Source organism: Pipra filicauda, unplaced genomic scaffold (assembly GCF_003945595.2).
Source record: "Pipra filicauda isolate LSUMZ 115617 unplaced genomic scaffold, ASM394559v2 scaffold472_size498715_pilon, whole genome shotgun sequence".
In the NCBI taxonomy this organism is placed as follows: Eukaryota; Metazoa; Chordata; class Aves; order Passeriformes; family Pipridae; genus Pipra; species Pipra filicauda.
Genome location: NW_024104612.1, coordinates 334843 through 358996, shown reverse-complemented (window position 1 = coordinate 358996; position 24154 = coordinate 334843). Strand labels below are relative to the sequence as shown.

At 44.2% G+C, this 24154-nt stretch overlaps 1 protein-coding gene and 1 long non-coding RNA gene across 5 annotated transcripts in view; one reads left to right on the top strand and one right to left on the bottom strand.

The window, feature by feature from the left end:
* Positions 1 to 240: 240 nt before the first annotated feature.
* Positions 241 to 1279, bottom strand: LOC113996724. Its single transcript, XR_005565414.1, has 2 exons — positions 1241 to 1279; positions 241 to 747 (listed from the first exon to the last, which is right to left on the bottom strand). It is a non-coding gene; the product is annotated as an uncharacterized LOC113996724 (long non-coding RNA).
* Positions 1280 to 2298: 1019 nt separating this feature from the next.
* Positions 2299 to 24154, top strand: part of TBC1D24 (TBC1 domain family member 24) — a 30410-nt gene continuing 8554 nt past the window's right edge. The window contains exons 1-7 of one of the 4 annotated variants that reach the window (XM_027737935.2): positions 2708 to 3579; positions 12387 to 12490; positions 13452 to 13664; positions 15487 to 16521; positions 18699 to 18716; positions 23127 to 23285; positions 23999 to 24062. In XM_027737935.2, coding sequence (XP_027593736.1) covers positions 15563 to 16521; positions 18699 to 18716; positions 23127 to 23285; positions 23999 to 24062 — 1200 coding nt within the window. In that variant the 5' untranslated portion in view covers positions 2708 to 3579; positions 12387 to 12490; positions 13452 to 13664; positions 15487 to 15562. Of the gene's footprint in view, positions 2346 to 2702; positions 3580 to 12014; positions 12491 to 13451; positions 13665 to 15486; positions 16522 to 18698; positions 18717 to 23126; positions 23286 to 23998; positions 24063 to 24154 lie in introns of those variants that run through there. The other 3 variants (XM_027737937.2, XM_027737939.2, XM_039386208.1) reach the window with 3 other exon arrangements.

The following is a 24154-nucleotide window of genomic DNA, read 5'->3' as shown; positions in this document are numbered from 1 at the left end:
CTCTAGGATTTTATCTTGCCTCTAATCACTGCCCAGTAGTTTTAAGGTAAATACAAAAAACCCTCTTAAGATCCCCATTTAAAATCCAGATGCAATGGCTACAAGTCCTCTGTGTGTTCTATGTTTCATTATCATGCTTTTTACTTTCCTTGTGGTCCTTTGTGGTTTCCTTAAGATTGTAAACCTTCTGGGTAAGGGATTTGTTATCTCTTTGGCAAGATCCTCCGTTACCAAGCTGTGTACATTTACAACACCATATAAAAGATTAGGACTTTATTGGTCACTGAAGCATTGCTAGTTAATAATCTTTAATGTGGCAGTTATTTATCCAGTCGTAAACAGAACACTGCTGCCAAGCCAAGTCAAATAAACACTATGGAAATCCTCCATCTTTAAAATGAACCAATTTCTGTCCCGGACATTGTAGGCTTTGCAAAAAAGCAGTCACATTGTTACTGAGCACAAAAGTAGTCAGATTTTAAAGCTTTCCTAAAGCAATAGTTGTATCCAGTATTTGCCCTGAGCTTTTCCCAGCCCAAAGGGCAGAAACACAGCCCAAGGCCTCCTCACCCCTCACTGCTGTCTGTGGGATGCTGACCAAGGAGCCAGGCAAGGGCTAGGGCTGAATATCTGCAGCCTATGCTGTGTATCCTCTGAGTTATCTCTGTGGATGGAGATCTGCACAGCTGATGTCAGGAAAGGCTCAGCTGGCTGAAGGAGCAGGTCCTGTGGAGACATGGTCTGGCTCTGAGGAACAGAACAACAGAGAACAAAGTTGTATGACCAGAACTTTGAAGGACACCATGGGGGAAAAAAATAAAAAACGTAACTTTTTTCTGATTAAGCATCATTTATATATTAAAACACACACCCTGCATATGCTAACAGACTTAATTAAGTACATGCTCCCACATATATGACTCATCTAGGCTCTCTGCCTAGATCATGCTATACGTGAAGAAGGAGCAGGGGGATAAGATTGGGCTGTATATATGGAGGGTGAAAATTTCACCTAGTTAGGAGGAAGACCCAAAAACACCTTGGAGACAGTTGATGGGCTACTCTCCTCTCCCTCCTCCGAAGGCTTCTTGCTAAATTTCTGCATAAGATTATTATTACTTGGACTAACATTATACTACTGTTATTGTTAGAGCTCTATCACAGCTAGTGCATTTATCCAGGGCAATTCCAAATCTCTATTTCATTAATGGGTTGGGTTGGAAGGGACATTAAAGCTTACCTAGTCCCAACCCCTGCCATGGGCAGGGACACCTTCCACTAGCCCAGGTTGCTCCAGGCCCCGTCCAACCTGGCCTTGGACACTTCCAGGATGGGGCAGCCACAGCTTCTCTGGGCAACCTGTGCCAGGGCCTCACCACCCTCTCAGTAAAGAATTTCTTTCTAATATTTAATCTAAACCTACTGTCTTTCAGTTTGAAGCCATTCTCCCTTGTATTTCTGCTGCTTCAGTAAACCACACTATTCATGAATTTGTGATGGTGAAAATTCTAATAGAATATTACCCGATTCCCAGTTTGAGAACCTGTGCTTGCGGAAGTTCCTATCGAACACAACCACTTACAGTGCCAAATTGGTTATAATCAGAGATTAAGCCCAGCCACCCCCAGCCCCTCTGATCTCCAAAGACCAGCTGAACAAGGGTGTTTCTTTTCTGCCAAATTTCTATACCCTTATCACCACACTGCTCCTACTGCCCTGTCTGCCCACACTGCCCCTCACCACCACCCACCAGCTCTCACAGTCCCCATCACCTCTCACAGCCACTCATCATTACCCTGCATCCCCCTGATGCCTCACAGTCCTTCACTGTCACCTCTCACAGCCTGATCCTTCAAAGCTCCCACTATCACTCACAGCCACCTCTCACAGCCCCCCATTAACCCTCACAGGTCCTCACCACCCCCCATCACTCCTTACAGGCCCTCATAGACCCTCAAACCCCCCCCATCCCTCACAGCCCCCATCACCCCTCACAGCCCCCATCACCCCTCACAGCCCCCATCACCCCTCACAGCCCCCATAGCCCCTCACAGCTCCCTGTCACTTCTCACAACCCCTCACAGGCCCCATCACCCCTCACAGCCCCCATGGCCCCTCACAGTCCCTCACAACCCCCATCACCCCTCACGCCCCCCCCCATGGCCCCTCACAGCCCCACCCGCCCTCAGGGCCGGGGGCGCCTCGCCCGCTCCCGCCCGCCGGGGACTGCGTGCGCGCGCCCGTCCCGCCACCGCCCCCTCCGCGCAGGCGCGGGGGCCGCGCGCGCCCCCGTCCCGGCGGACGCGGCTCGGCGGCGGCGGAGTGCGGAGAGGGCGCTGAGGGCGGTGAGGGCGGTGAGGGTGCGGCTCCGGGGGAGGCCGGGCGAGGGATGGAGTTCGGGGCCGGGCGGCCGCATCTCCTCGCGAGCGGCCAGGCTGGACCCCGGAGGGGGGCGGCCCCGAACCGGCCTTCTCCGGGCCCCGTGTCCGGGCCGCGGGTCGCCCGCCGTGCCCGTGCGAGGCCGGGCGGGAGCTGCGGGGGAGGCTGTGTCTGCCTGTGGGCTGCGGAGCCTCCCGGAGGAGTGGGTGGCCGCGGGGGCTCTGGACAGCGCTCAGGGGCTGCTGCGGTGTGTGCGGGTTAAATGGCCTGTGAGTGCCTTCCAGTGCCTCCAGTGCGGGTCCACCCTGTTCCAGTCCCTGGAATGTGGGAAAAGCTGGGGGTGAGGCGGAGAGGATCCCCCGGTGGCTGGTGATGCTCACCCAGAGCTCACGCCTGTCCTTGCTGGCCGGGCCCCTCGGAGGGGCGGTGGGTCCTCTAAACCCAGCACTTGTGTTCTGCGGCCTCTTCCTTCAGGGTTTTAAGATCTGTGAAATGAAAGTAAAATTTTGTTAAGGGTTTGTTCTCACGTTGCTCTTCCTCCAGGAGCTGCTCTATGAAACACACATATATATATACACATATATATGTATATGTCTGTACAGCCTGTCCTTCAGTGAAAATTGCTGCTGTAGTATTGGGACTGCCAAACTGTTCCCCACCACCTGAACATCAGATTTAGGGTACCTGCCGAAATGCTTCTCTGCCTCTCTGGGCCTGTGAGCAGGAGAGCAATAGCCAAGGGGATGCAGCATGTCTAGGGGTGTCCTAGGGCAGCAGGAGGGATGACACCTTGCAGGTGCCTCTACCTGTGATGAGAGAAAACTGGGAGCTTCTCAGTTGGACTGTATTATATCAATCCTTGCATTTTTATATGTATATATATTTTATCCAATTCCTACAGGAAGCTGGAGCATCTCAAAGCTTTTCTGGCTTACAAGAAATCCCAATAGGATTGTCAGAGCATCCAGGAATACCCAGAGCACAGAAATTACATAGGTCACAGCTAGGGAGCTGTATTACTAGAAAAGAGAATTCCCTGTTGTTGGAATTTCCTTCTTTCTGCAATCACTAGCAATTAGAGTGTTGCAAAAGACTTCTCTTCAAGATAGTTACTCGGGAACAGCACTGACAACTTGAATCCAAGGATTTCTGCAACATTTTATGGTAGCTCTTTGTTCCTTTGAGCAGTATGTGATACTTGTATCCTTTGTAATTTGCAAAATGGCTGTGGATAGTATTGCACAATAATTAGCTGTTGGGAATCCTTGTCCTGAATGTCTTTTCTGTCATTAATATTTGAAAATTAACAGGTGTTCCTGCAGCCAGGAAAAGGAAAAACAGCTTTCTCCCTATCTTTTTTTTTTTTTTTTTTTTTTTGCTGTTAATAATTAAATGCTGCCAAGTAAATGTTTCTAGCAGGCTGTTTGTGGATCTGTCACATATTTAAGCACGTCTGCTCTTCCCAGCTCAATCCTTTAATTGTGACCTTTGTTTTCTCCCCTTGGTTCCATTTGCTTATTCATTCTGTTAATCTGAAATCTGTAAGGGCCTCCATCCCCTGATCAGCCTTGTCATTTGGACTGTAAAGAAAAATGAAACAAAAAAAGCTATCCCTGCAGTAAAATGACCCTGTCTGTATATTTAAGGCAGGCAAGCAAAGCAAACCAGTCCACACTGCACATGTGTCTCACCATCTCCAGCACCAAGGTTATTGCAATCTGATAATGCTGCCCTGGCATTTGTTTGGGTCACAAGTGCCTTTCCTTTAGTGCTGAAGCCACATACAGTCAGTGACAAGCAAATTATTGGCAAGATACCACGAGTTCAGTGCTTGCTGTTCTTCTGGCTCTGTAGGATCCACTCTGCCCTGCCTATGAGGTTGGGGAGGACATTAGAACTGCTGCTGTTGGGCTATGGCTACAGAGCTCAGACACATAAATGTGTGTTACCAGTCCAAATAGATAAATTGTGCCAATGGTCTGAAAGAAAAATATCTCCTTATATTTCATCTGTACACAGCCTTGGATTGGGATTGAGGACTAAAGAACTACAATTTCTCTTAAATTTGTTTGGGGAGGCCTCTATTGTCAGGTTTAGTTGCAGCAGTCTGACAGGTTTGCATGGGGTGTGTTGGGGGGTCCAGTGGATTTTGTCACAGGAAGGGTATTCTTGAGCCATTTTCTGCTTTTGTACTTGACCAGACAATCATGTGACCTTTCTGCACTGTAATTAGTAATTGACTGCCGTGGAGTCCACATGTCTTGGTGGGAGTATGTGCTGGAGATGTCCAGCTCTGCAATAAAATGTTTTTAATTCTCTAATACTAATATATGGAAGTGCTCATATCTGTGGTGTTCACACTCTTTAGATTTTAACATAACTCATTTGTTCTCCTCTTGCTTAAACTTCTGAGGTTAGAGGACAATTACCTGAGCTTTCAGACATGCTGCAAAGGACCATGAGCTGTTGATTCCCACTGTCCTGGGAAGGAGATTCAGAAGAAATCTGTGTGACTGCCAGTGTCCGTGTTAATGGGGGTGCTAGGGGTGTAGGCAAATACATTATCACAGAAACACAGAATGGTTTGGGTTGGAACGGACCTTAAAGCTCATCCAGTCCCACCCCCCGCCACGGGCAGGGACACCTTCCACCAGCCCAGGTTGCTCCAAGCCCCATCCAACCTGGCCTTGGACACTTCCAGGGATAGGGCAGCCACAGCTTCTCTGGGCAACCTGTGCCAGGGCCTCACCACCCTCACGGGAAAGAATTTCTTCCCAATATCTAATCTAAACTTTCTTTCAGTTTAAAACCCTTCCCCCTTCTCCTGATGATGCACCAACACTGGATTGTTTTGTTATGTTTTTATGGGAAAAACTATTTGAGGGAGAAATAACTTGTACACAAATTTGTTGTAGTGATTGTTTTTCAGGAAACTAGTACTGGGCTATTTCCAAATCTGTTGGGCTGAGTATCAGTCGTTTGAAAAGAAAAATAATGTTCAGATTAGGACAGATTTTTCTACCTAAGAGGACAGATATCAATCCTCAGCAAGTCAGATGGTCTAACCCCATAGTCCATTGTGTATCTTCAGCTGGGTTTGTTTCAGAACTGGTCTTCTAAACACTGTAAACTGAATTCTAAAACCCCCTACCTGTGCAGCAAACACCTCTTATTCCCAGGAAGAGAGACATTTTATGGAGATTGCCCATTTAATGCAGGCTTTTGTACATCCTGTATAGAGGGGGGAATTCATGACACAGCTGCCACAAGTAGTAATCCTGCTTGTTATTTTAGAGACTGAAATGAGTTGTTTATGCTGCAAGCACTTTAATAATGTGGTTAATTAGCTGTTCTTCTCCACTGTGAGGATATTTGTCACCTTGTTTTCTGTACCACAATTCCAAGTATGAAGGTTGGGAGCCATGCAGGCAGATACCAGTTTTTGTTTTTTAAAGGTTTGGAGGTCACTGGTGCACCTGATGCACATCAGTGTTGCCCAGTGCATTGCTTAAAAAACAGTCTAATTTTTACAAACATTTTTTTCCCTTCACAGACAGGCCCAGGAGAATGGAATAAGTTATAAGAAGGTCTATACAAATTAAAATTCAAAGCTAAGACTAGAAGATTAGCAATGTACACTAATAGTAAGATTATAAACTTGGCAGCCAGTCTGTTTTTTTAAATGCCCTTTGATTTTAAAATCATAATCAGAGTAATGCAGGACTAGTTTGGGATTCTACACTGATCAGTTTTTCTTTATGAGATGCTGTTTCTGTAGCTTTGCTGCCGCACAGGAGTGTTTGTTGCTAATCTTTTACTTTTAATAGTGCCTGAGTTTAGAAAGACAACAGAAATCAGTACCCAGATGAAGAAGTGTTGTTCCAATTCCCTGAAATGCAGCTGTTGGCTGAACTTAGGTCCTCCTTTAGCTGTAAAGTGTAGTTGGAACTGGTTGGTGTCTGAATATCTTCTGAGTGTAGGATAGCCTACACTTTTTTCAGGAAAGGGTAATCCATTATTTGGCATACAGGATTATTGAAGCTTTTCTCCTGAGCAATCTCAGAAGAAAGGAACAAAATCTATAGGGTTTTGCAGAGACGGAAGAAAATAAATCCCGAGTAAAATGACACCTTTAATTTTTATATGCTCATCTTACTGTAAATTGACTTTTTTTTTGGAAGAAAACTGCTACACCCTTACACTTAGTGAAATAGTCTGAGACTGTAAGATTTTCCTACCCTGATTTACGCTGCTGGCTGAAATTATGGAAGCACAAGTCTACCCTGGAATAAACAAGTTCTAGGGATAACTGCTGGCATGAATAGAGTATATGTCCCACTGGCTTACTACAGAGTCAAGGAGTGTGTACAGTGATTTCCATAGGCTCAGCAGAGATTAGAACTTGTGTGTTCCACTGCACCAGCGTTACTGCTTCATCCACCCGTTCCCTAATTTAAGTATCTCTTAAGCTCTCCAGCACTGCCACTTAAGGCTTTGTATATTCAAGTATTGCACTGAGGGGTCTTAAATCACTATAAACATATCAGTTGATTTAACAGAAAAATTAAATTTGCATAAGTTTCCACACTGATACTTGAATTGCTTTGATTAATTTGCCTTTTTGTTTTGTTTTAAAGAACATGTGGGGAATTGGGACATTGGCCTGTTTCCTTAATAGACTTTAGATGGTACCATTCGTATTTTGAACCTTTTGTAAGAGACAATGTGCAACATTCATCTGTGTGGATGTATTTTTGATAAATATGAATATTGTGAAGAAATTGAGCATTACTTTTTAAAAATAGGATGTATATGTCCATATATTGTATATATACAATATGTACAGTGCAATGTATGTTTTGTGGGTGTGTATATATATTTGAAAGGAAAATATATTTGTATTAGCAAGTTACTGCTGAGACTATGATGAGCTAGTTCTGCTTGTACATCACTTGAGCAGCAAAGGCTTCCCTGGAGCCTGCAGACAAGGCTCCTGGTGCTACCTGGCCCAGCACAGCAGACATATTGTTAAATCCTACATGGAAAAAGGCTACTATTGTATGGAACAGAAGGATAAAAAACAAAAACCCCACAGTTACAGTATGGTCCAGATCATGACTTGGAGAGGTTGTTGGTAGGAGAGGCTTTGTCACAAGGTGCGTTCCTCCTCATGGAGCAGCTCCCATCCCCTCCCTCAGTGTGAGGATGACCATGGCAGTCTGAGGCCAGGGGTAAGCTAGCAGTCTAAGCCCCGGGAAGCTGAGGGGTTTGTTGTATTCTAGCTGGGCTGTGTTAGCTCTGGGACCTGCACCTGCTGCAGTTTGGGGTGCAAAGCGTCCCAGCAGCTTGGTGGTTGCACAGCGAAAGACTGGCCCAGGGTAGAAACCCAGTGATCCATAGAGAAAACCCCTGGTCACAAAAACCTGTTGAAAAGAAATAATCACATGCTGTGGAGACTGCTCAGGCAGTGGGAGGAGCAGGTGTAGGAGGTGTGAGCTCTTCAGCCCCTGAATGGCTTTGTCCTGCTAATGAAGCCATGGAACATTGCCAAGGACTGGGAATCGCTTCTTGGCAAACCTCTCTCCTAGGAGTACCCTTTCCTGGTATCTCAGATTGTGCCTTCTGCATGTAAAAATCTCCCTGTGTTTCCATTCATGCTGTCAGCTGCTTGTTCTGGACCTGAAGAAGCACTAACTGTGTAGGAAATAAAACCTGATTACATGTACCTGTGGAGTACATGTACCTGTACCTTCTGGTTTAGATAAGAGAAAAATAAATCGGTTTTCGACATAAACCAGTGCAGACACCATGTCTAAGAGGAGAACATTTCAAATCACAAATATTTAAATATGTTTTTCTGCCAGTAAATGTTTGTAGTGGAGAAAGATCTAGAGGTGATAGACGTCGAACTGACAGAGCAACTCAGTGCAACAGAGCAGAAAAGGGGATTGGTTTATTGCATATGGATTTGATACCATGTCAGGTGTTTCACTGACAGTTGCACTGTGTCTTTGGTTCTGTGTAGCTGACTGTACTTCCAAATGGAGAAAGATATAAACTGAAGGTCTTAGAGGAAGGAAAAAAAATAAGAAGACTGAAGACTGCCTGTGAATCAGAGTTTGCTGTTGAAGGGAGACATGTTTCTAGTTACTCCTATTTCTGGAACAAAGGGAAGAAGAATAATTAGCACAACATGAGGAATTTTTTCAGTCTTACACTTTGGAAGAACCAGAAGGAAAATACAGGCAATGTAGTAAAAAAATTACATTGATAATTACATTGATTTTTTTTGCACTACTTTGACATATATCTTTTTTTAATGGATAATTTTTAATACATCATGTAAAATAGTTTTGCTGGCTAAGTGCAGTTTTCTTTTGGTTTGAAGGGAAATAAGATAGGAATTATCCTCTTTAATTTCATTAATTGTTTCTTGTGTGTTTTTATGATGTAGGCAGGAGAGAAAACTGCTAATCTGTGGCTTTGATAACATTTATCTCCAGTATCTTCTTACAGAGCTCTGCTCTTTAGCTTTTTTGACCTTTTGTGGAACCATGAACCATTCTCTTCCAGTTTTTCAACAAGAACGTGTTGTGGTTTTTGCCAGACTTTCCTCTTGCTTGGTTTTGTGTGTTTATATTGTGCCTTTATGGCATTTTACTGATCAATGCAGCTCACAGGGATTGAGCATCATTGTGTCATCCCAGCCTGGATGGGAAAGAGGGGCTGCTTTCTATTGAAGTGCTTGCAGCTATGAGATGTATTTAGATTGGATGTTGGGAAGAAATTCTCTGCTCAGAGGGTGGTGAGGGCCTGGCACAGCTTGACCAGAGAGGTTGTGGCTGCCTCGTCCCTGGAAGTGTCCAAGGCCAGGTTGGACGGGGCTTGGAGCAACCTGGGCTAGTGGAAGGTGTCCCTGCCCATGGCAGGGGGTGGGACTGGATGAGCTTTCAGGTCCCTTCCCGCCCATAGAATCATGCCATGATTTTATGGCATACACATTCTCCTAAATATAAGCTACTGTCACTTACCTACCCAGCAGTGAAGAGCTCAATGTGTGTCTGAACTTTAGACTGTAATGAAGCGCACAACAAATTAATTACAGATAAATTAAAGAGGTGGTAATAAGTTCCTAGGGCTGAACACATAGGATTCTAGGACAGACCTCTGTGACTGTGCTTCATATGCAGCACTGATATCGCAAGAGAAATCATGTAGATGGCTAAAATTATTTGCCTGTAGAGTACTCTGATATCAGGTCTTTTATCAGTTATTTGAGAGACCGAGAAGTTTCTAGACTTTGTCCTAAAAGAATACAAAAAACCCAGCAGGAAGCAGCTCCTAATCCCCTATCACATTGCTGGTAAACTCATATTAGGACATTATCAGGGATTTTCTCCCTGGTACTCAGCGCGTGCTGTGCACAGCGCCCAGGGCACCACACAGAGATCGAACTGCATTTAAAGCAGTTAAAGCAATCCATGGATCTCTGTGTGCTCTGCCAGAAGGGATCGTGTGTTCCCAATCTCTCCATGCTGTTCTCATGCTAAATGGAGTGTTTAATCCCAGCTCTGGAGCACACAGCTGCCCTGGGGAGAGGTGGCAGAGGACCTCACTGAGGCTGTAAAAGTGACAAACGCATAGAAGTGACAAACCGTGCTTGTGAACAGGGTTGTTTGGGCAAAGGGGAACTGTGGTGTCCAATCTCGTTTCCAGATCCACAGAGCAGAGATGACAAGGTGTGCTGCTCTAAGTCCAGGCTTGAGAAAGCTGCGGGATGCACTGGAATACTGGGAAACGAGAGGGAAGCTGCCTGCCCTGTGCCTTTTGTTCTGCAGTTACTGCTGTCTTGCTGTGTTGCTCTGTGCTTCTGTCAGACTCTTCCATGCATGAAGGAAACATCTCGGAGGTGATTTGAGTATTCCTCACGGATGGAAGTCATCTACTCAGACTTTTGTGGTTAATTTTCTCATACTGGGATAAGGACTACTTACAAGCTGTCTAGAGGAAGCAGTTCTCATTCTCTCTTCATGTGCCTTCTGCATGGATTAGTCCAACAAGATTATGAAAAAGAGTAAATTTGAGTCTTTTCCCTGCCTATCAGCAGTATAAACAGCAAATGATACTCTGCAGGTCTGGAGGTTTACATTAGTCTTGATTTGCAGGGCAGCAAAAAGGAATATTTGCTTTCTGTTAGCAACTTATAAAAATACATACCAGTATGTGGTTGTTCATATCTGGCTGTGTCTGTACATAGCAAAGGGCTGAATCCAGGGTGGTGTAACTGCCCACAGGTAAGAAGAAAAATGTTATTTTCAAAGTTTGGAGGTGCCTCTTATAGAGCAGCCACATTAGATTTAAATTAAGTGTCTTAATAAGCTTTTAAACTGTAGTCAGACTTTCAGAACACGAAGTTGCAAGAGTACCTAAATGGAATAGGGGGCAAGGTTTTCCTGATTAATCATAGCTTGAGGTTTTTTAGGACACTCTTCTGTGTTTATTAAAAGCAATATCAAATCATGTAATCTCAGGCTTTAACTAAAGTTGGAATTTATTTTTAAGAAGTTTAGATTGTAAATATTTCACTACTGCAGAGTACTGGGTGTACTCTGGATTTGACTGCAGTAATTATCCTCTGGGTTAGTTGTACTTCAGATATTTCAGTTTGCTATTTCTCACATTTTGGAAAGAAAAAACAAAGCAAACAAACAACAAAAAACCTCCTTTAATAATAAAATAATTCTTTTCAATAATAAAATTATTGAAGTCCCCAGACATGTTATCTTTAGTGAAGGCATTATATTCCCCATAATGAAAATAAGTCATAATTCAAATCTTTTTTTCCTGCTGATGTGTTTTTAGACACTTTCAGAGATTTTTTTCTTCACAGGCAGTATGGGAATTTGCCTGTCGCGCTTGGCTTCACTGCTGGGTATTTTATACAGATTCAGGCAGTTTTAGGCAGTCTTCTGAAAGCAGCCCAAAAGACAATGGGAAGAGCTATGGGAATGAAATGGAAAATGTGGCTAGACTAGCAAGCTAAATATTTCCTGAAAATTCAGTCACTGACTTGAACTCATGCCAGTTACCATGGTCCTTGCTCGGGTTTGAATTGTAATGATTCTTTGCCTGCTTCATAGTTTAAACTTAACCTTGAAAATTTTTGCCTCTGCTGCAGCCATTGTTGGCAAATCTTCAATATGCATTTTCTAGTTGTAATTCTCACTTATGTGCTTGCTTTTTTTTTATATTGCACTTACCTGAAGAGCTCCACTAATAGATCTAACAATCTCCAAATTGTGGGGCAGGTACTACGAAAAAAGTCTTTTCTCCTGTTTCTGTTCTCTGTTAATTCCTGCTGTGTTGTGCAAGTCAGTCTGATGAGAAAGGATAATGACTGCTTCCCCTAAATAAGGAATACAGAACTTTAGAGCTTTGTCGTTGCCCAGAGAAGCTGTGGCTGCCCCATCCCTGCAAGTGTTCAAGGCCAGATTGGGTGGGGCTTGGAGCAACCTGCGCTAATGGAAGGTGTCCCTGCCCACGGGTGGAAGGAGATGAGCTTTAAGGTCCTTCCAACTCAAACCATTCTGTGGTTCTATGGTCATTATAAGTAATGTAATTTTTTTTCTCTTGAGTTTTTACTTGTAGTTCTGTTCTGTCACGTACTTGACAGCAGTTCAGTTCTGTGCAGTTCAATTGCTGATCCCTCCTGTTGGTCCAATGTCCAGTTAGAAGATATTTACCATAATGTGATGCTGGCTTCTCTACAGCTACTTCAGCAGGAAGGAAAGAGTTTTGCTGCAATAGGGGCTATGAGTCTCTCTGCCTGCCTTTAACCACATCTTCAGACAAACATTTCATTCTGAAATGGTTCTTTCCCTTCTGCCTGTGTCTTGGCCCTTTATATGTGTAAGCAAGGTAGTTTAGGTGAAGATGGGACTTTGTGACACAACTGCACTCTCACACAGCCATCCTCCTCTAGTTTAACTCTTTAACTGAAACTCCAGCCTTCTATCCCTCCAAATATGAATCTGCACTGCCTGGTTGCTGCCTTGTAGTGGGAGGGATGGGCAGGAGACAGCCCTGACTCACTGGCCCTTGGCTGCTGAGGGTGAGACATCTTCTGTTTCCTCTTCCCACCAGCTCAAAGTTAAGCATTGCTCTTCACATGATTGCCAGAAGAGAGAGAACTTGCCCTGCAGGAGGGAGGGATGGAGGAAGACTCAGAAAGAGTAGGAGGAGGAGAAGGCGGCTGTCTGGAATTTTCCTGAGATTTCTTGGGCTCTTCTCCTTTGGCAAGTGAATCCTCCTCATTTGAGGCCTGCTGGCTTACAGTAGCTGCTGGCACAGTGTCAGGAGCTATGCACCATTACACTGGAGCACACGACTTCTGTTGGTTTTGCAAGCAGAGTTAAGAGCTGGTCATGCTCTGGCAGCCTTGACAATGCCCATTTGCTTTGCTGTCACTTTTTCTCACAGCATCTCGAGCTGTGAAAAGCATATGCAGCCAGACATACTTGCAGACCCAGCACAGTTATCCCAGCCAAAGAATGTATAAAACTGTGAGCTCAAATCAAAACCTCTGGCAGTCTGACTGCCATCCTCTAGCCATGGATTTCAGTGAGCTTCAGGAGCACATATTCATCAAATTGGTAAATTCCTGGAATGGGCAGTAGCTGCTAGAGGGAAAAATGACTGATGCAGCCTCTAAGTATGCCTGCATCTCTGGATGATGGAAAATAAGACAGGAGAAGAAAGTTTACAGGAAAAAGACAGACAGCCAAGATGTATCTCTGGGTATCTTAGAAGTTGTCTTATATAATGGACATTATACTTAACCCTCCCTCATATAAATCAGGCAGCTCCCAAGGGATGGTGGCACAAGGTGGGAGCATGTTGGAGAATCCAGCAAGAACAGGGCAGTGATAGTTTCTATGCTGAAGTGTCCATGAGCAGAGTGGCTCATCTCTGTGTCCTTTGGCCACTGCAAAAATAGATTGAATTTCTCTTCTACACAGGGACCTTATTCTAGGATTTGAATTAAAAATACTGAGTGTTTCCATGATTCCCAGGTGGAGAATGACGGGGAAATGTTAACTTCCCTGGAGCTGACGTTGGCTCTGCGATGGACTGGTGTCCTACTGCACCTCCTGGAGACACACACTCATCTCACACCAGGGCCCGTTGCTGAACCCCAGAAGATCTCTCAGTGTCAGGACAATGGGTTGCCTCATGTAATTACCATCTGAGAATTAGCTTCAGATGTGGAAGAATGCAACAAAATGGTGAGCATTTTTGTATTGCTCTTACACTGTACAAAGACGATTCAAAAAACCCCTGAAATATGGTAGAGAAGAGCCATCCAAAAGCCTTCTCTGAAAGGCTCCTGTGTGTTGCTGCCAACTTTTAAAAGAGGAGATAAAATTTGGAGTTTCAGCATGTGATTCCAAAATACACAGATTAGTATTTAGTCAGAATCTAAAACTGGCTGGATTAAATATATGGCAGCTTCAGACAAAATGTTCAGTTTACTTTCCTGTGTGGAAACCAGGAGGGCGAGCTCCCTGCCTTGATAGTGTATCTACCTTATGAGTTTCAAATCATTTTAAAGCACCTGATTTATGGAAGACCATGTGATAAATGTCAAGTTCCATGCATTTTCCAGTCTGTCAACACAGGAATGACTAAGGGTTCTTTGGAAGTCTTTCAGTAACAGCTTTTGTTGATTCAGCCTTGCTATATAATGTCTTAATTATACAAAACAGTTTCATAGGCCTGTTGCATTTTATAGGGATTGTCTGCCTTTGCAGAGTGTGCAGCATCCACAGCCATGTTCCCAGCTTCAGTCTAGCACTGTGGGCACATTGGCAGAGGGTCCAGCAGGGCAGACCTGCTGTGATAGTGGAGGTTATTGTATCTCCCCATCTGTTTTGCACTGACTGATTAAAGCTGGTTCGGGTGTGGCCATTAGTGGTCGCAGCCACACTGTCTGCTGGGACACAGCTGTGCCCTAAGCCTGCAGTCAGCTGGTAGATGAGGTAAACACGGGGTGTGAGGCAGCGAGGCCAGAACCTGATGTTTGCCAAGGTGTCTGTGACATCTCCAGTGCAGGGGACAGCAGGCCCTCTAGTGGGAGAGCTGCTGTGTACCTGTGTGACAGGGCATGGCCTGTGTCCAGAGCACCACTGGGAACATGGAAGTTCTGTAATGAAGCTGTTTGAAGCTGACCCTAGCATGTACTGCAGTCAGGAGGGGTGGGTCTGTCCTGCACTAATCTTTGTTGTGGCACTAGTGATGATCTGACTGACACAGAACCACAGGATCACTGAGACTGGAAAAGACCTCCAAGATGGAGCCTACCCTGTGACCAATCCCCACACTGTCAGCTGGACCAGAGCACTGAGTGCTACATACAGTCATTTCTTGAACACCATCCAGGGACAAGGACTCCACCACCTCCCTGGACAGCCTGTTCCACTGCTGGACCACCTTTTCCATGAAGAAATATTGCTTATCCAATGAAAAACAAAAGTCGTACCAGATTAACAAACTGATCTCAGTGACTGTGTGGTCACACAAGTGCCCGTACGAGCACCAAGAAATGACTAGGAGCGCATGGCTGTGGCTAGTAGGAGATCAGATCTCACTGGCCACACGGTCTCAGAACAGTGTAAACTACTTCTGAGACTGCATCCTTCTAGCATGAGTACTGCTTAACTTCCCCAGAGAACTGGAAAGAGAGATTGCAAATTAAACAGACCTTACAAAGGATATTTTTGAAGTGAGCATCTTCTGTTTTCTTAAGTAAGATGTGAATATAAAGATCTATGCCTCACCTTAGACCTTCAGTTAGGGAAATTAATTTCCTGGGAAGATGTCCTCAGGATCAGTGTCTTGGCTGGACATTGACCAATTACTGCAGTAGTAGTTACTGACAATGCAAGGAAAGTTGGGCTTAAAAATAAAGAGGCATCTTTAACTTTCTTTGCTGTAGAAAACAGTTTTGCTATTGCAGGAACAAGTTGAATGTCCGTGTCTCTGTTCCTAAAGAAAATGGGAGATTACCTGTTACTCAAACTTCTATTTTTTTTATTGTTCCTTTTGCAGAAAAATCTGCGACTCCTTCAATGACTAAGTAAGGTCTCCGTTCTCATGATTTATCTGATTTACTTCTCCTGGAGCCATGGATGAGTACAGTCGCTTTGTGGACTGGGACAAAATGGATGTGAGTGCCCAGAGCCAGGACACGAAGGAGCTCAGCTGCACCGAGTTCCAGGAGCTCAAGCACCTGGCCCGGCAGGGCTACTGGGCCAAGAACCACTGTCTGAGAGCCAAAGTGTACCACAAACTCATCAGCAGCATCCCGTGCCGCACGGTGACCCCAGATGCCAACGTGTACCGGGACATCGTCGTGAAGATTGTGGGAAAGCGCAGCAGCAGCTCCCTGCCCCTGCCAGAGTTTGTGGACAACAGCCTGGTCCCCACGTACTGCCTGAACGCAGAGGGCGTCGGGGCGGTCAGGAAGATCATCCTGTGCATCGCCAACCAGTTCCCGGACATCTCGTTCTGCCCGGCGCTGCCAGCGGTGATCGCGCTGCTGCTGCACTACAGCAAGGATGAGGCCGAGTGCTTTGAGCAGGTCTGTCGCATCCTGGCCTGCAATGACCCCTCCAAGCGGCTCATCGACCAGACCTTCCTGGCCTTTGAGTCCTCCTGCATGACCTTCGGGGACCTGGTGAACAAGTACTGCCAGGCAGCCCACAAGCTGATGGTGGCCGTGTCCGAGGATGTGCTGGAGGTGTACTCGGACTGGCAGCGGTGGCTCTTTGGGGAGCTGCCCATGGCCTACGTCGCGCGGGTCTTTGACGTGTTCCTGGTGGAAGGGTACAAGGTTCTCTATCGCGTCGCGCTGGCTCTTCTGAAGTTCTTTCACAAAGTCAGAGCTGGGCAGCCCATGGAGTCCGACAGCATCCAGCAGGACATCCGAGCCTTCGTGAGGGACATCGCCAAGTCAGTTACTCCGGAGAGGCTCCTGGAAAAAGCCTTTGCTATCCGCCTTTTCTCTCGGAAGGAGATCCAGCTGCTGCAGATGGCCAATGAGAAGGCTTTGCAGCAGAAAGGCATCACGGTCAAACAGAAAAGGTAGGGGCTCACCACAGGCAGCCTGAGCCACCTCCGGAGTTTTCCCAGTCAGGCAACCCTGGGGCACTGCTGGGACGGCTCCACTCATGTGTGCTAGTGTCCTCTGATGTTTTCTCTCTGACGAAAAAGCCAGCAGCCCCAAAATTAAGCATTAGTGAGAAGTGTAACTGAAGTGTTATGACACAGGCGGAACAGAGCAGTTTCTCATAGCTTGCTCAGTGATGAATTTATACAGGTACATATTAATTACAAGTATTGCATCTCAAAAGTGTCTTTCTTTTTTAAATGAAAAGGTATTTTAGCAAAGCTGGAAAAAGCACTGATAATTTACTTGGAAGAAACATACACAAACAACTGTGAAAATTAATTCTTAAATATGAGATTAGCTGTATAAAATGTCAAATTGATGCTGCCCAGTACTGTGAATTCAGCAGTTTCTTTAGTGTAACTAGGTGCTGTCCCAGATGGGAACATTTTGCCTAACTGGGGAGTTATTTTAACAGAGCAAGGATGAAAAAAGTCTTATTTACAGGTTACTTTTTAAGTTAATTTGACTGCAAGCCTCCTGAAAGTCAAGAGTATTGGTCAAAGGTAGGAGTTGATCTATTTTGTAACAGGTTCGTGTACTATTAGAAATAATGATTTTGAAAGAAATGTGGGAGAGAAGAGTGAGTATGCAGGTCCAAAACGTGATTGTGTCATCACAATTCCTTTTCAGAAATGAGGGGAGGAAAAACCAGCTGTGAAACTAGGGAATGAAATCCTGCTCCACTGTGGTAGTAAAAGCCATGCTAATAAAAAGCCTAGCTGAAAGACCTCTCCATGGATATAGAAAAGGTAGCAATTTATGAATCTAATCAAAATTAGCATCCTGCCAAGTGCAAATGTATGTGCAGGTAAATGCTGGTGGTGCATGTGCTGTTTCTCCAGAGGCCTCTGACAGCAGCAAACTTCTCCCAGCCGCTTTTGAAATCTGAGTTTAAGTGTTGGATAGTTTTATGAGCTGCCCTGCCCTCTGAAGAGAAGGGGGACTTCTACACTCCCTGGGTCAGTGAGTGTGTTCTCTAGAATTTGGTATTCTATAGGCACAGTCTCATTTTCTCTAAATCTTCAAAAATCCAAAGGTACCAGCCCCTGATGTAGTAGGATCTTCCAGCTAACTGTTGCTGAGTTAGTTGTAAACAGATATCATTCCATGGAATGGAAATACACACTGAGCACATTTCAGCCTATAAAATAACATAAATCTTAGCTGAACCTCCTTCATGTGTCTAAGCACATGTAAAGTTCCCTCCAGTCTTCTCCAGTGGTTAATTTTTAGACTCACAACTTGTTTACAATCAGCTGCTTCATTTTTCTGTCAGATTCAACTATTTCAGGGCCTTTAGCCAGTGGATTGTCACATCAGGGAGAGTTCAGACCGTTGCATTTGAGACTCACAACCAGAAGTGTTAACTCTTTCAATATGTGTCTTTTCTTCCTGTTCTGAAGTTCAGGAGAGTTGTATTATCCTTTCTGAGTATATTCTTCAAAACAGAACAAGAACTTTAAAAAAAAAAAAAAGAAAAGAAAAAAAAACTCCACACCACAACTAACCACAAAAACTCCAGAAACTCCTGCTGTGTTACATGTCGCAGAGAAATTCTCACTCACAACTGTGGTGCCTTTAAAGCAAAATACAGTAATATACCCAAATAAAGCCAGTAGCTACTGCTACATCAAGCAGAATTGCTACTGAAAGGTTTGTATCCTCTCTTGGCTACTTTTGTGAACCCACTGAAACTTCTCAGTGTCCTGGGGAGCTTGGCTCAGTTTGGATCCCAGCATGGGCAGATGTGGGCGCAGGAGAAGTGAGCTGTTCTCCAGGGCTCCATAGGATGCCAGTGAGTTCTCTTCTCCAGGTCTGTTTGGCCTGTGCAAGGAGATGATTTATTTTCCAATCACATAACAAAAAAGGGGGGGGGGGGGGAATAGAAATATAAATGTTTTAACCTGTCTGATTGTTTTTCTCATGCTTGGTGACTCAAGTCAAACCTTGCTTTGTTTCTCTCCAGGCTCCTTTCACTCACTTTGTCACGGATGTAGGAAGTCACTGATCTTTTCTATCTTTTTTTGTCTTTCTTCTTGTACATTCTCCTCTGTCCATTCCATCCCCACTGCACCCCTCCTGTTTGCAGCCTTGCACCTCCCAAAAGGTAGGTTAAAACACTTGAACCCTTTGTACTTTGCTGGTTTCCCCCGTCTTTGGCTGGTTATTTGTTCCAAGGCTGTTGTCATCGCTGACATTGGGGCAGGAGAAGCAGGGCAGCAACTGGAGCATCCCATTGCTGTGCCACAGCTCCTGAACACGCTCCTGCAAAGTTAGTTCAAAGCACCTGCAAAGCTGTAAGGGAAGGGATCGTGGCCCAGGGAGTGAGCAGAGCACTTCAGACAGCAGCACAGCTGTGCCCTGCAGAGTGGGAAAGAGTAATGGACATGGTGGGATCATGGTAAGGGCTATAAAGGGCCGTTATAATAATGGTCCTTTCTACACGAGAAGAAAAGGTGGTGGGTTTTTTTTAAACATGTCAAATAACATGTTTTCAGAGCTGCTGGGTATAATCTCACATCCAAACCTGGTATATGCTCTTGCATTAGATGTGAGACACACACAACTTTTTTTCTTCTTTGCAAGTTTTCTGCAGTTATTTGGAAAGATTTTTTGAGACTGACCCCAACTTGGCACACTCCTAAAAGTGACCTGTCTCTATTAATACTAGATTATATTTATTTTTAAGTGGGCAGAGGGTTTTTAGAAGTGAGAAGACAAGACTCTTTTCCTGTGTCAAGGAGGCCAGAATTACTCAGCCATAGAGCATTAATGGTCAATAAAGTCATTCATCAAGTCTTGACCTGGAAAGTAAATCTTAAAGAACAAAACCCGGTGGATTGTGTTGTCTGATTAGAGGAGAACTTGGAAAGGAAAAAGACTACCCTGTGAGTACTAAATACCACAGATGTTTGGGTTTAAATTGATGCATTTGAGAATCCTCTGGCCTTGCTGCAGGTGCCCTGAGTTAACTTTAGTGGGTGATGGACACTAACATTTATACTAATTTATAAAATCAAAGTTGGAATTAATTTTCTTGTGTTTTCATGTTTGAAAGAACATCTTAAGAGACTTATCAAAGCATGTTTCATACCATAACTTCTGTGTTGAGGATTTTACCCCTTATAAATCAGCAGGCTGTTAATTCCAGCCAAGCAAACCTTCAGCATCTGTGTATTATTTTGCTGCAGTTAAATTGTTCTGAAAGCAGCAGAAAGCCTTAATTTCTGCTAGGAAATAGATTGGGTTTGAGGGAGCCTAGGTAGGTGCAGGGTGTCTGTTGACCTTGATCTCTACACAGGATTAGGTTTCAGGTTTATGCACCACAAATTACTTATATTGCCATCTATGACTGAAAAAGAACATCTCCCCTTTCCCACACAATTACGCCCTCGCTGAAATTATAATGGAATTTAAAGCTAATGCAGCCCCTGTAAGATTTGACCCAAACCAGAACAGAGCAGGACGATGTAACTCAGTGAGTCATACCTTGGAGGGGGGTATTTGTTGTCATGGGCATATCACTGGGACCTTTGAGGTGTCTGAAGCACACTGTATTAATGATACAGCTGGAAAAAACAGCATTCCTAGTGAAAGCAGCAAATAAGCTGCTTTATTAAAAATTCATTGTGCTGGGTTTCTAAATCTCATTTCCTTTGGTATAATAGCAGTTGAAAAAGTCTTTCCGACATCAGCAATCAATAGAAAGTTGTCATTCTCATCCCAGTAACTGAGGAAACAGTAAGGCAGGGTAAAATCTTACTGAATTTGTTCAATTTTAGTGGTAGACTGTAATGCTATCCAAATTTACTGATTTCTCAAACTGCTTGTTTTTTTACCAGATAACCCTGAAAGACCTGTAGTATGGTGAAGACTAAACTTATTTTTCCTCAGTAAATATAAACCAAAACATTTGTTTTTTTTCTTAGTCAACTTGCGTTTGTTCATTTTCACTCATTTACTACTTTGAAAAGCAGCTGCCAGACTGAAGGAGATGATTTTTCAGTGTCATTAGATAAATACTGTCAAAAATAGGAGAATTAATACAGGTTAGATACTTGTAACTAGATGCAATTTTCTGGGCCCTCCCCCCCCCGCCCCCCCCAGAAAAACCCCTTATATTTTTGCTCAGCAGCACAGATGGTTTGACATAGGCACAGGCTGTGTGTGGACACTGGTATCAACACAGGGTCAGGTTTCAGTCTCAGGCACCTGCAGCTGTGATTTGTGACTGGGAAATAGCAGGTCATTTGATTTCACATCCTTTGGCCAAGTTGTAGTCTAGGTTGAACTGGATGATGAGATTAAATATGGAATGATTTGCCATGATATTCAAAGGGAAGGAACTGTATTCCTGGGATAGTTTTAAATGGTCAATATAGTGGCAAATGCTTTCGAGTAAATCAGAAAGATCTGTTTGAAAAGGTAATATTCTACCTCCATGGAAGAGTTGTGGGAAGACACGGGGTTCTGAAAGGGATGTGTTCCTGGAAAACTGCTGAGCTCAGGCTTTGAGTGGGGCTTGGGGAGGAAAGTCCTTAAACCAGCAGTTCAGATCAGCCAGAAGGAACAAAGGCAAAAGCAAAGGCACTCTGAGTGTGAGAGCCTCTTAGGAACAAGAGCTGAAGTTTGGTTGCCCAAACAGCTCACAGAAGTGTGAAAAATATACGGACCAGAAATACAAATAATTCTGAGGCTTGCCTGTGGTGTAACTTTAAAACTTTTGATATTTGCTACTAACTCTTAGCCTATTTATCATCGTTACTTTTCCTCCAGAAATTCACTCTAACAAACTAGTTGATTGCCCTGAATACTTTTTGATTACTTAAATATGGAAAAAAAAAATCTAATTTCTGCTGAACTGAAACCAAGGCTTTGTTTCTCAGCTCTGTTCCGTAGTGCCACCAATTTTAGCTGCAGACCAGACAGGATCCAGAGAATGAGACCTAAAGTAAGATTCTGGAGATGTGGGTTCAAAGCTTGGCTCATACTTTGCTTCAGTGGATCTCTCCTGTGGCTCAGCTTGCTGTTTAAAAACACGAATAATTTCCCTAGTCAGTGATACTGTAAGTTTTAAAAGTCATTAAGAGTTACAAGTTCCTTCAATACGTGCCCATAAAAGTTCCTTGCTCATTAAATAACTCAGGGTAGCAATGCAGGGAGTGATTTGGTTCATTTGGCTGGAGGAAGCAGTAATTTTAGTATTTTTTTTAAGTGACTTAAGGAGTCACTTCATTAGAAATGCTGACACTAAGGCAGCTACAGTGAGTTTCAGAAAGCAGGTCCCAGTGTCTCCAAGCAAGCACCACTCTGAAGTACAGTACAAATGCTGCTGATTTTTTGGTACTGCAAGCATAAAAAATAATAAACAATTATAGTTAGTGTGTTTTAGGAAGTGAGCTAAGCTGTCCAGATCCATGTAGATGTACACTACTGAGGGTGTCTTTATGTTCCATGAAACTGAAAGAAATGTGTAATTATCAGAAAAAAACCATCAGAAATAGGCAAATACTTGCACCTGAACCCTTGCATGCAGAGCAAACTGATAAAGCTTCACTTGACTGCTGGCTGCCCAGTAACTCAGTGTCTTGTGTGAGCTCCTGTGTCACTGCACCATGTCCTTGGCTGTCATCTTTGCATTTTGAGTGTTTAACATGGCATTAACACTTGTTTAATCCCCAGGCTCTGGGTTTGTGTGCTTGTTTAATCTGAGAACTGAGGGCTGGTTAAGATGATGATGGTTGTTACCCTCAAGTGTTTAAAAGCCATTAATCAATCCTTATAACTGTATCAGACCCCTCTGGGGGGCGTGGGGGTTTTCTTTCCATTGTCCATGTCCACCATTCCTTCATGTTCTCAGGCTCCATCTGTAACCATGAGCCCAGGAACTTCTTTGGTTCTTAATGAAGTGGAAGTCATTGCTAATGACATGTTTCCAAGAGGTGGAACTTTCAGAAAGCTTCAGATATTTTCCTTGGATTAAAGTTGCCCAACCTGGTAATACTAATTCCTCGAAGGTTTCTGAGGGCTTTAGGGATTCTCTAACTCCTGATACAGGCAGGACCTGAGGGGGGGGGGGGGAAGTACTACCCCTTCCTTTCAGATCCTGGCTGTTTGTTTTGGCATTCTATTCTCTGTGCTTAAATACAAGTGCAATTTGAGAGAGAGACCATCTCAAATAGCAAATACAATTCGAACTATTTAAGGTCATGGTCATCCTCACTGGCTCAGCATTGTGTCCTCTGTGTATAAAGGTGCAGGCAACAGCTGCCATACAGAGGAATAGCTCCAGGTATTTCAGTCAGACTAGATCTCTGCCTCTCAGGACTATGTTAAATTGCAGTAATTTATTACCTTCACTAGGCCATGGCCTTCTAATCCCGTGAGGTGGAGCTGTGAACAATAATTTATCTACTAGGGTCTGTTAGTGCTCAGCTATCTTTGCATGTTACTGTCCTGTAATCCAAAACTCGTTAAACAAAACTTGTTTCTCAATGTTTTGTGTTGTATTTCTCAGGCAGAATGTGCACTTGGCAGTTCATGCTGAGAACTTCAAGTCAGAAATTGTCAGTGTGAAGGAAATGAGAGACATCTGGTCATGGATCCCAGAGCGATTTGCTCTGTGCCAGCCCCTCCTGCTTTTCACCACCTTGGAACATGGCTGTAGCCTAAGCAGGTAAGGACAACCTTCAAAGCTGTCAAACTTCCATCAGTTCCCTGACTGTGCTGGTCTGAGACTGGTTCATTCCTCACGGGGTCGAATGGTTCAATTCAGTGGCAGATCTTCGGGCTCTTTTGACAGAAAACCATGCTGAGACTGATCCAAGGAATAAGGGAGATTCCTCTACATGAATCTGATTGTCGTTATTTTTTAAGTGGGATAAACTAGATATGAGTTCTCCTTCCACTTGGCACAGAAGACTATAACCCTATAGCTCCTAAAAATGACTGTCGTTGGCAGGTGAGGTACTGAGGCAGGGAGTGACCTGCTCTCCCAGCCCCATGTGCCTGAGGAAGAGCAAAAGCAAGCAAAGAGAATGCATCACAATTAGTTTCTATGAAGACCCAAAGCCCTTCAGACACAGCCGTCAGCCCTCTGGGTTGTTTTAATTCAAAATGCTGTAAAATGCTGGTCAGGTTTCCAGTTATTCTGCAGAATATAAGCAACTGCAGAGAACTGAGTAGAGAACAGCTGCTTGATAATATTCATTTACACTCAGCTGTATGATTTACATGGACTGTAGAAAGCATTTGCAGGAATGTTCTTAGTCTTCAGATGATTTTTGCTATGGCATCAGCTGGAGGAGGAGATGGTGCATGATGCTGAGGAGGGAAGGAGCTGCAGTTGGTGGTAGTTGAGTGCTCATTTTTGTGTGCTCTGCACTTCAGGTTCTATTCCCACAGTGAGGGACACGAACCAACTCTTCTCCTCATCAAGACAACAGCAAAAGAGGTGAGTGAAGTGAAAGAGAAGTGATTAAACTGGGTTTTGAGCAGTGTGCAATGCTGTATTGCAACACAAAACTGTGTATAATAAAATGAATA